General features: G+C 32.5%; 1 protein-coding gene across 1 annotated transcript in view; it reads left to right on the top strand.

Annotated features, from left to right (window-relative positions):
* The first annotated feature begins 2,662 nt into the window (after positions 1-2,662).
* The window catches only part of PKDCC (protein kinase domain containing, cytoplasmic), a 49,694-nt gene continuing 39,023 nt past the window's right edge, over positions 2,663-13,333 (top strand). Inside the window, exon 1 of the mRNA XM_053712344.1 lies at positions 2,663-3,553. Within this exon, the coding sequence (XP_053568319.1) occupies positions 2,759-3,553 (795 nt within the window). The 5' untranslated portion in view covers positions 2,663-2,758. The remainder of the gene's footprint in view (positions 3,554-13,333) is intronic.

Genomic DNA, 13,333 nt, shown 5'->3' with positions numbered 1-13,333 from the left:
GATAGATAGATAGATAGATAGATAGATAGATAGATAGATAGATAGATAGATCATATAAAATAGATAATACCAATCAATCTGAAAAACGTGTAAAAATATTCAGGGGGCTAGTAAGTCATACTTTCGCTATATTTAACGATTCTTCCTAACAAGTATATATTTGTATGCTGGCTAGCTACCCCATATATATAGACAGACACATATGTAACAATGAAAAAAGCACAACATATAAAGCACAATACATAGCAATATTACACTATGTATGATTTGCTGCAATTATTCAGTTTCTGCAACTGTGTGAAGCCCCTCCTGTCTAGTTTACAACCACTGAGCAAGTTGTTTATGACATATAACTGTTTAAATAATCTGCTACTGTGTGTTAAATAGTCAAAACAAAAGTAACAAAACGATGTGTATTAGAGGCTTTGTGGCAGCCAAGTGTGATTTCAGTGTGTATTCAATGTATTTATCCATTTAACGACATTTTTTTTTTATTTGCTTAAAATAACTGACTGAAGTCAAAATTCATGAAAGGAAAATAGATTAATCTCTGTGTATAGATGGTGTGATGGGATCATTATGTTGTGTGATGATGACATTAGATGTGATTTAGCTGAATGGTATTGTCTGCAGGTTTTACCATAAAACCCCATGCTACATTATTAGATGGAAAGCTTTCTTTACGCCCATCACTGCTGGTTGCTGAAGCCACTTCTTTTTACCAAGATGAACTTTAGCTTGGAATTCTCTAAGGCGTTTTATTGCTTTCTCTTGTTGATGTTCTTTTCATTGTGAAGTCCTAGGGCTGATTGTATTTGTTAATTAGTTGCTAACAGCACCATAATGTGGGCTTGATGGATAACCATGTCATTAGCACTCACCCCTGCAATTCACATCTCCAGCAGGGCAAGGGTTACCCCATGTTGAGTCCATGATTTGTAGATTTAGTATAAAGAGCAGATCTAACCTACATAGTAACTTTCAGCAGTCCTTCTGTTGCTGAACAGAGGAACATCCATTATACTTACCAGGGCAGACAGTGCATTTGTAAGGGGGGGGGGGGGCGTTAAAGAGATCCATATTTTGGATTGTCCTCAAATTATACATAGGTTTCTTACAGTATAGATCATTATTGTAGTCTGTACATGTGGGTAACATATGCATTATTTTATCATAATAATTCAAAAGTCTTTCATTACTGTGTCTTATTAAATGACTATTTATTGGCTCTGCCAGATTTTTTTTTATTATTAATATTATTATTATTTTTTGTATTCTGACTCATACTTACATTATATGAATTTAAATCTGTATTACTTTGTGTTAAATTCCGAATAAATTATCATGTAAATACCCAGCTCTTTCTATTTTTTTTATCCCCTCCCAATTTTCAGAGGTTTCTTAAAAGTACCTATCTGAGATATTTATCTAAAAACTAATATAAAGATTAGGACTTGGTGATTTGCTTTTATATGACAGTCGTACATCTATGTTGCATAATGTATACTGCTCATATTATACACACTATTGATAATTATGGTGTATTTATTGATTTCAGGTTGTAGTAGAATAGCTGATGTGCAATATAGTGATATATAAAGTGAGACAGGCACCGATAAATAGATAGATAGATAGATAGATAGATAGATAGACAGAGGGCAGACAGAGAGATAGACAGACAGTCAGACAGAGAGATAGATAGACACAGAGATAGATAGATATATAGATAGATAGATAGACAGACAGACAGACACACAGAGATAGATAGACACACACACAAAGAAATATAGATAGATAATAGATAGATAGACAGAGATAGATAGACAGAGAGAGAGAGAGAGAGAGAGAGAGAGAGAGAGAGAGAGATTAGATAGACAGATAGCTAGATAGATTATAGATAGACAGGTAGGCAGACAGACGAATATATATATATATATATATATATATATATATATATATATATATATATATATATATATATATATATATATATATATATATATATATATATATATATATATATATATATAGATAGATAGATAGATATTTAGAGATAGAGATATGTAGATGGATAGATAGATAATAGATAGAAAGAGAGAGAGAGATTAGATAGATAGATAGATAGATAGATAGATAGATAGATAGATAGATAGATAGATAGATAGACATGCAGACAGACGAATATATATATAGATATTTAGAGAGAGGGATAGATGGATAGATATACTGAGATGATAGATACAATAGATATAGATGTTAGCAAAAAGACTATAGACAGAGGATATATATGGATATACTGTACTTCATCTTATTGTGGTCATGTATTATAAAATATAACACTAAATCTGTGCTATTCTGTATATGCATAAAGTGCAATAATGAAAACAGCCACCGACTGAAGTGGTTTATGAAAACCATCCCTATTCCAGCTCAGATAACAGCAGCAGCTTGCTGGAGTGCACGAAGCACAAAGAGCCCGCTTGTGCATTCACTGCTACAGGACACCGCTGCAGGCACTCACTCACTTGCCTCCAGGCTACAGCAGCACCGTGCAGACCACTACACGGGACTACAAATCCCACAAACCCCTGCTGCCGAACTGCTTTGGCCGAAGAGAAATCTTGAGCTGCCCATCACCTGACGTCACAGGGATCAGCGCTCAGGGGCTTACTCTGGGTGGGTTGGATTTAGCTCATGGCTAATAAGCGCTTTAGAAGTTTAAAAGCACAGAGGCAAGTGTCACACGAGTCTTCCTTATATGGGTGAGGTCCAACAGTGCAGGGATTTATCAATATTACAATGTGAGAAGAGACTTGTGCAGCCCGCATCCTTCCATCTGCACACAGCTGCAAGCTGGGGACCCGGACACAGCCTGACCATGAGACGCAGGAAGATCGCAGTGGCAGCTGGTTTCTGCCTGTCCTTTTTTCTGGGCACACTGCTTAATTTGCTGTGCATCCCTGGATTTGATCCCCACCATCACCAGCTGCATAATGGGGTCACCCCTGCCCCTCTGCACCCTTCCTTATATGTGAGGAGCAAGCAGGGCAGGGGGGTCTCTCTGGACCTCATAAAGCAGCTCCGCGAGCGCTACGAGGAGGTGATCCGCTATAAGGAGCACCAAGCCCCTGAGTCTGCCACTGGTCGGCAGGTTCGACCCTTGGAGAGAAGACTTATGGACCTGGCCCAAAGGACTTCTACTGAGCAGCACCGCACATGGCAGTACCAGAGCCAGAATCAGGACATACTATCCCCATCACACCTCAGGTCCAAAATAGACTTGTCTTTGAAGCCACCTTTGTTAGGGTGCCAAGAAATAAGCAATGTTACCAATGTGCGCTATTTGGGTTCTGGTTACACCAAAGCTGTGTATAAAGTGGTCTTGAATGACACTGTGTCAGTGGCACTGAAATCTGTAGATTTTGGAGGGCATGACATACAGAATTGTGTTAAACTGTATAATACACTGGAAGATTGCTACAGATTGGCATCCTTTAAAATTGTTAAAGAAATGATCCTATTGCAAAGACTTCAGCACCCCAACATACTACAGGTAAAGCTGTTTTTTAATTAAATATTGCATCTTTTTTAATGATTTATTTTTAAGTAAATCTGTTACATCCAGGTCAACTTTCTGTTCTACAATAATACCACAATGCAGATCAAGTCATATTTTAGTGGAAATCTGTGTTTATTTTTATTTTTAATAACATAATTTCCTTTTCAAATTCTTAGCATTCCTTTCTGATAATGAATTTATTAAACTATAAACACAAAAGGAGTCTTCACATGGATTCTAGAAAAAAAACAAACAAATTTCTTAGAGTTATCATCTCTACATGAAATGTATAAACAAATGATTTAGATTCATCTCATTTAAATTCATTTAAGGTATTATCTCAAAGTAACCCAATTTTTAACATACTGATTTTATTACTATTCCAGTGGACGTAATAAGGACAATCTTGATTAATATCTTGGTCAATTTTTCACACATTAATATATTATCCAGAGAAGCCCTTTATATATTTTTAAAAATAAATGTATCCCAGGGAGGGAGTCAAAACTTTTCTACATGTAGGAAAAACTCTATTTTTATTATTATAATTAAATATTTTAATGGGCATTTACCACATGCATTCTGCATGATTTATATTATGAAACACATTTTGCACAATATTTATGATGTCTGCATATGTATTTAAGGGAAGCTATTTTAGATATTGTTCTAGTGTAACATGCAGCAGACTGCATAATGTTTAATAGTGGCAGACATTGAAAGGAAATTATCTTTGTGATAGGTGGCTAATGAAAAGTAATGTCACTACATTGCAGTGGCAGGGGAAAACCCATTGGGATTTTCCTCCTGGTCTAGCTGCCTTGTTTATTTACTTTGAAGGTAAATGGTTGGTTGTTCTCTTAGAATCAATTATTCTTAAAACTTTAACTACAAAGATAATTCCTGTGTTTTTTTTAAAGGGAGATTTAAATTGGATCCCAAACTGACAAAGGAACTATATCTAGCATGTTATATGAAGTGAAAAGAAATGTGAGTCTATAGTTCATTTAGGCAGCAGAAGTGTAAATCAAATCCAGTCCTTCAAACTAGAAACAAGGCTATCTGTGTGTCTTAACAGCACACATCCAGTGTATAATCTTTACCACTATTGATAATTATAAAAATATTGTCTGGGGCTGTTTCGCAGAGAAGAAACAAGTGTGTCATTGTTAATTCTCTCTGTCTAACATGATTTAACAATATGTTTTAATCAAATAAGATTATTTTTCATAGGCCACTAGAATATACATTTCCCATTTGCAATATGAGGATTCCTCTACTAGTAGTTTGTATATGAACACATTCACACAGTTTTACTACAGTTTAATGTAAACCTTTGCATTTGTAAAGTATGTTGACTGTTTGTAGATGGATAACACATTCTGCCTTTTAACTTCTTGTTCATTTAATTGTGCCCTGTTTGTTAACTTTAAATTATTTAATTGGTACTTGATTATTATTATTTAACTCTGTTGTGGAAAAAATAGCACTCTTGGTAGGCCCTTTACTGTCAAAACGTGCATTTAACTATCCATCAGACTTTCTCTTCTTTCTTTAAAAACAATAATAATAACTATATATATATATATATATATATATATATATATTTTTATTTATTTATACTTAGAATAACCATTATTTGTGGCTGCAATTAATTTAAAGGACCTGTCCCTTTTCTCATCTAAAATATGCTGTATCAAAGTGCATTGATCATCACAATTTGGGAGTGCTAAAACGTGAATGAGTTGGGATCTACTTTATTTTTATTTTTCTACTTGTGACCATTAAAGACATAAGTATGTGTGTAGTATACAATTAATGTATAAATGTACATGTACTGAACAATAGCTTACATCTACACACTCTTGCTTTTTTTTTTCTTTAACAAATATTTGTAATTCAGAATAAATGTGTAACCTGCATTTATATATATATATATATATATATATATATATATATATAGATAGATAGAGAGATATATATATATATATTTATATTTATACACACACACACACACACACACACACACACATATATATATATATATATATATATATATATATATATATATATATATATATATATATATATATATATGTGTGTGTGTGTTTGTTTGATCAAGTCAATTCTGGTATGTGTGTGTGTGTACATTAAATATCTTCTATTATTTTGAGATATCTAATCTTAATTTATTTTACCCTGCCATAATAATAAATTATATGGCCTATGTTAGATTTAATATATGATTGACAATTATTCAGTTCAGCTCCTGAAATATTAGATATTGTTCATGTCTGGCTTTACTAAACTAACTAACTGATTTGATCTACATAGAATTGGTAAAGTAATGTAATTTTATTTTGGCAAGATCACAAGTTATTAGTAATGACTGATACAGGGGTTAGAAATAGTGAGGGTTTCCATTCAGCTATGTAAAGAAAAATATTATAACCAGAATATATTACTACCATCCATGATCGTCAAACACACTTGTTAATATGTCACTGCCGAACAGCAACATCATCCTAACAGAAAACAGACAGATAAACACACTTTTATGATAGCTATCTACAGCTAGCATTGAAAACATGACTTAGCAGAAGCAAATGTTTATTTCCAAGCTGCATTCTCATCTGTAGCCAATGGAAGCAGGAAAGCTTCATTAGAAACAGATTATTGCTCATGGACTCACTGAGCAGCAATTATGTCATAAATTAGCAGTTGCAAATCACAAGTTGTCTCTATATATAGGTGGTAGATTTGGTAGCAGTGTTACAAGTATCATCCATCAAGTAAACATTTGCAATAGTAATGCCTTCAAATAGGATAGGCTAACATAGGATTTTCTCTACAATTCAAACAGCTACTTAGGATAAAAAGTGCCCTTTAACCACAGCCTTAATGTTTTTTTTTTTTTTTGCTAGAGATGTAGCTGAATACTGTGTCTTAAAATATTTAGCTCTGCTTTAGTGTTGACCATTATTTCAAATTAATTTAATAATATAGTAATACTTGCTAATGTTATTTCTTAATTTGTTTAATACAGTCATTTAATATATTTCTACAATATTTTTTGTTGTTGATTAAGTTGTAGCACAAGAGTGCAAGTATAAAATATATGTAGTGTGAAAGTATATTAAGTTATCATGTATTTTATGCATAGCACAAAAACATGAAAAACAAAACCTGTTCCATGGGAATCAAATATTTGCATGAAAAGGCTCTTAAAGGGACATAAATAAGCAACAATAAAAATGCTCTGATGTGCTAGTCTAGAGCATTTGTTATCGCACTATTGATTAAACAAAACTGTGTATTTAACCCGTGCATAGATTTTAAACACATAGTTAAAGTCAACTTTGAATCTGCAATGCACTGCCGATTCTGAGCTGAACACAGCCGGTGATTGATGGTTACACATGCTACCCATGATTGGGTCAGTGACTTGCTGATTTTAGCTTTGTGTTTAACCCCTTTGTTTGGTTTAAACATAGTTATGTTCAAGGGCAATAATGAGTCTCTTTCACATTATGTAAAAATAGGCCTGCACAAGCTAAACGAAGTATAATGTACCAGTACTTGTTAATTGCTCTAGTGATTAGTGGTAAATAATTATCTATTTATTTATCATCCTTCTATAACTGAGTGTGGATATATAGGGCCTGATCATCAAAAACATCTGATATAGAAAGTAATCTTACAGAATCTTTGGGGAAACATTTTTTAAGGGACAGGAAACCCCAAAATTGTCATTCATGATGTAGATAGTGCAAACATCTTTTAACAACTTTTCAATTTACTTCTATTGTCAAATTTAATTCATTCTCTTGGTATCCTTTGTGGAAGGAGCAGCAATGCACTACTGAGAACTAGCGGAACACATACAGTAAACCAATAATAACAGGCATATATATGTGCAGCAATCAATCAGCAACTAGCTCCCAGTAGTGCATTGCTGCTTCGGAGCCTACCTAGGTATCATTTTCATTTAAGAATAGCAAGAGAATGAAGCAAATTAGGTAATAGAAGTAAGCTGGGGAGTTGTTTAAAATGACATGTTCTGTCTGAATAATGAAAGAAAAATGTTGTGTTGTATGTCCCTTTAAGCATTATATTATCATGTTTGTGTCTTTCCTTCACATCCAAGACCCTGCATAGTGAGATACACTCAAGCTAAAATTTGCCTTTCTAAAATTCTTTAAGGGACCCCACAGTACTGGAGAGACTTGTTAGATAAACTCACTAGAGCGGAGAGCTTTAGATCACTGGGCCCATAGAAATAAAACGGCCTGCGTCCTGATTTTACCCATCCCTCTCAGTTGTTCTTCAAGTGCCAGACAGAAATCTTTCCCAACTTAGCCATTTACTTTACACCCTCCAAAATACTATATATATATATATGTGTGTGTGTATATATATATATATATATATATATATATTATATATGTGTGTGTGTGTGTGTGTAATTTAAAGCATGGTAGAAGAGCACTCAAGCACTTAGAACTTTCCAGATTTTGCAGATAGACCTTCAATAATATTTGTTCACTATTATTTCAATATATTTTACATTGTGGCACTGCTTACTTTGTACTCTAAATTTAAATTCCTCTAGTTCTCAATTTCTGGAATAACCCTGTTTTTTTTTTTTTTTAATTTTAGACACCACTTCTGTGCATTTCTTGGGTTTCATACATTCCTCTCTAAAGACCTATTGTTATAGGCAGGTGCACTTCCATTAAAATGGAAATGTATTTGGTTTGGAGGGTTGTTCATTAAAGCAGATTTAATAATGAGGGGCATTTGGGAAGAGGGGGATTTGGGTCACTGATTTATTGTAACACAAGGCTTAGCAGTCCGCTAATTGCCTTCCAGTTGCTATGTATCAAATAGACTTGATGTCTTCTCTGTCAGGCTCCACTTTTGTTTCTCGACTTGAAAGTTAACCGATCATTTTCAATCTCACATGTCTTAAGATAAAAAAGGGGAAAATGTCTTTTCTCTTTCTCCACCTAATTTAGCAGTGATTACAATATATACAATACAGCAGTGCATACCAATTCCTAATAATTTTAACTATCAATTAATAAAAAGTAATTCCTTGTTTTTTTAAGTAGATTTAAATAAAATTCTGAGCACCCCGCCTTACTTTCTCATGAACACATAGTAATTCAGGTTTATTTCACACTAAATTTAATAATCCAATGCATTTTTTATTACAGTGGTCATAATACTGGAAATTATTATTATAATCTGGTATGCAAGCCTTACAGATGTTCTGTAGAATACTCATGTAAGCTGCATGGTATACATTTCTATTGGATCTCAAGCTCATCCAAAAAGGGAATATTTCATCATTGTGCTATGTTCCGCGTAGAATTATATATATCACATTTCTTAAATTATAAAGTTGAAAGTGATATTACTTGCTTACCTTGTATAATAAGCATTATTTCACCTATCGATTTCATTATGTGGAAGCAGTTTATTCATACAATAAATCAGAATACCAGTTTTCTAAAATAATATTTAGACATGTAATTCAAGCATTTGTTTCTAAAATATGTTGCTTAAAAACAGAACAAAACAACAGGTATTTACTAAATGTAGATACTATCTCCGTAGGATTATTAGGTGCAATATAGAATTATAATATAAAAAAACTATATTAAAGCCCACCCAAAAACAATTATGGGACCTACTACCAAGTTGTAGAACCTATATAAATAATGAAATACATTCAAAACTGCTGAAAGAAAGTACATTGGATTTATGGAATATATTTTCCATGTACTACAATAGATCACACCAATATCATATGAAATAAACCACTAAATAGTATTATAATTTTTTTAGTTAAAAGTTGAGATTTTTGTTAGGTTTTGCTTCTTGATTTCCTGATTCGTCAATATTATTAAAAAATTATTATAAACAAATCTCAGCATTATAAAACGGAGTCATGGAATTTTAGACTTAGAGAAATTAAATTATGTTATTTTTTTTTTTAAATCAGTTAAGTCTTTGTATAGTCTCTATTAATTTCATATATTAGGGTCAATTTATTAATGTGCGAGCGGACATGATACGATGTAGCGTATCATGTCCGCTGCACATCGATAAATACCGACAGCATACGCTGTCGGTTTTTATCATTGCACCAGCAGTTCTTGTGAACTGCTGGTGCAATGCCACCCCTGCAGATTCGCTAGCAGGGGGTGTCAATCAACCCGATTGTATTCGATCGGGTTGATTTCTGTCCGCCGCCTCAGAGCAGGCAGACAAGTTATGGAGCAGCGGTCTCTAGACCGCTACTTCATAACTTCTGTTTCCGGCGACCCTTTAGGAGCTTGTTAAATTGACCCCATAATCTTGAGGTTTTGCCCTTACAAGCAAAATCAAAAATATATCTCAATACTCTTACCTGTTGAAATCTTCTGTGTCTTTTTTTTACTTCCACTAAAGTTTAAGGTACTGTTCAAGTATAATACACCAATTATTGAGTTATGTTGAACATTTTCTTTCAGTAAATTCTGCAACTTTATCAATATTATGGCCCCTATATATTAAATTCCGGACAAACAATGTTCTGTGACTTCTTCTCCATAAACTAAAGTAATGAAGTCAATCAGTTTTAATAATGAAATTGTTTTTCATATAAATTATGAGGCCTGCAAACTTTGCTTGTAAGATTTTGACCCAAGCGTATCTAGGCACACATCTTCCCAGTCTCTTTCAACATTAGACCACTAGTGTCTATTACAGCGCAGTACAAAATTCCACTTTGAAGAACATGACTGGTTTACTATTTTGAGAATTGTAGAAAATCTATGGTGATTGGTTTTTCTTTGTTGCTGAGGAATTTAAAAATCTTAATCTAACCTTTGTCATATAAAAAAACATTTCTATTATGGTTTAGTAGTTATTGCACACCTGCAGGTGAAAGTAACTGCTGTTTCCTGAGTATCTAAGCTGATGTATTTGCTGCACTTTGTCTATGATCTACAAGGAAAAAAAAAAGGAAGAGTGAATCTTGTAAAGTGTGTGTTTGTGTTTTGCAGTAATTGCCCATCAAATGTTATGACATGCTTATAAAACTGAACCTTACCACATTCAGCTCTGCACTGATTTTGTTAGTAAAACATGCCTACATCCGTTACATATTAGCTTTTCACCAGCTTGTGTCTGACTCAGTGCCGACTTTAGAAATACATACGATTCAATAATACAGTCTCTTGAGCAATAAAGAGGTTAAAGAGATGAAGTAATGTAATATTTTGCCCGCATCTAATATGATCAGCTAGTTATTTACAGTAATCATATTTGGCATTTCCGGCATACTTCTCCTTCCAAGTGCTGCTAATTCTATAACTGATTTCCATTAAATGGAAAGCTTTTTATAATATGTTATTTAAATCTTTTTAAAGACAAACAACACAGCAATATATACTTTTTCTGAGTTGCCTTAAGGCTAGTATTACTAGAAAGTTGTTAAGTCCTTTCGAATCGAGATACTATAGATAATGCTAAGGTGTTTGGAAAACCATGAGGAGTTATTTTTTATTTCTAAGACAAGGTTTTGGTGATCATGCACATCAGAAAAGAAAAAGTTTTGTTGAAGCTAAAAAAATTAAAGCACACAAACACATACGCTCATAGTATATATATATATGTGTGTGTGTGTGTGTGTGCTTTTATTTTTTAGCTTCAATAAACGTTTTCTTTTCTGATATATATATATATATATATATATATATACGTACGTCTAAAGCAGTGTGCAAATAATATTTGCAGACAGAAACTCTGATCATTAAGAGTCAGCAACTGATAAAATAAGCCATATCACCACTTAATAGATATCAGAAAACTAAGGTTGAGATAAGGTTACACATCCTTAAAAATGTTTAAGTTTTGTTGTACTTTGCATATATGGAGAACAAATCAATAGATTTTTTTTTCTTTCAAAATGATAAAAAGAGTAAAGTTTATATCTTATCTTTGCTGTTGCTTTAAGATATAACGTCTAGCTGTTTTTGCTCCAGCTTGGGCAACATAAATTTATTTACAATTTTTGTATTCTGTTTATTATTATATTATTAAAATCTGTAAATAAAAAAATATATAGGTTAATATTTTACTGTTGATGTAAGCCAATTTTGTTTTTTTATAGTTAGAAGCTGTGTGTAAAAGAGTGCCTCTTCTGGTTGCCCCATACAGGTCTATGGATGGATTATACAAAAAAAAATAAAAAAAATAGTTTTGGATGAGTCTGTATTGATAATGGGATATGTATACTTCAGAATGTTATAAACAAAAATTCTAAATGATTTATTTCTAATGGAGACCTTTTTCTGATTACATTGATAAATAAGCAGTGTGGTTGAGTCATTTTGCTTTAATGTTTCTATAAAGTCTACTTTTAAAATTAATTTTTGTTTACAAAGTGCAAAAGCACTGAAAAGTGTTTTTTTCTGCCACCATAAGCAATTATTAACAATCTTAATATGCAGTATACAAATTATATTGATTATTAGTGTAAATAGTATAGTGTTTTTGTTTGGTTAATATATGGGTCTAATGTGGCCAATAATACACATATTGTTCACTACTTAATCTTTTTTTTCAATATAATGCAAATTGTTAAAAACTAAATTAGAAATTAGTAGAATTGTCAAACTGCCTTTGTATTTAGAATAATTTAAACATGTAAATAAAAAAAGAAAAATAGGTGAGTCATATTTTTTTGGCCTAAAAGAAAAAGTATATTTCAATTGCAAAGAACTAAATTATTTTTAAGGTAAAATTATAATATACAATTTTTTTTATATTTCATAACTTTTATTTATTGTATATTCTTCTTGATTTCCAATATAATATTTTTAATTTTTCACATCTAAATTCAGTCCATTTTTTTTTAAGTATCCATTAGTAGATAGTGGAAAATAGTTTCATGCGAATCAATCTTGGCTCAGTAAGATTTGTTTCTGAATTTTTAGCTGATGTCAAATTTAAACAATCAGTTATATTACTGCCTTTTATATTTTAGTGTTTCTGGTGGAACTATGTAAATAAGTTGATAAATCCTTTTGAAACCCTACATTAGTGTCTCTCCTAGTGCAATAAGTGAGTCTGTAGTTTGCATAAACTTACACATTGATGACAGCTTAATAAGAGCTTTTATTTTGTGTTTTTGTTCAGATGACTTGTCAGGCTTTGTGCAGAATCTGACCTCTTCTTTTTTTATCTGAAAAGGGCAGCTGTGTCACTTTAATTTGTGGTAACTTGGAATGCTGAATTGACAAGAAATGACATGGCTCTGTGAGTTTGTAGCCTTATGGAAGAACAACTTGATTCCTATTGTTACCTAGAATATCAAAGCACATAACCAATTTGTATTATCTGTTACTGACAGGGTAGACAACCTTTGGAATATAGATTTACAAACAGAGACTGCCAGAGCACATATTTAAACAATGTAAGACAGAGACAAACATTACAAGCAAGTGGCTAAAACAAGCTTTTTGTTGCAGCCTAAATAATGAAATTGCTGTTATGTGGTTGCATGGGAAACTATGAAAGCAAGTTATCCAAATGCTTCATCACTGATTGTATATTTTAAAGATGACATTCTGGAATATACTCAGACGTCTGGTATAACTCTACATGGGCTTTTTTTTAGTGATGCTGGATATTTGGAAAACAAAGGATTGGATGTGTGTGAGTATAATCGTTGGATGTTGCTGCACTGTGTCAGTAGTATAGAAGGTAGATTCTTATAAT

Source organism: Bombina bombina, chromosome 4 (genome assembly GCF_027579735.1).
Source record: "Bombina bombina isolate aBomBom1 chromosome 4, aBomBom1.pri, whole genome shotgun sequence".
Classification (NCBI taxonomy): domain Eukaryota; kingdom Metazoa; phylum Chordata; class Amphibia; order Anura; family Bombinatoridae; genus Bombina; species Bombina bombina.
Note: the sequence above shows the minus strand (reverse complement) of the source record. Positions and strands in the feature narration are given on the sequence as shown.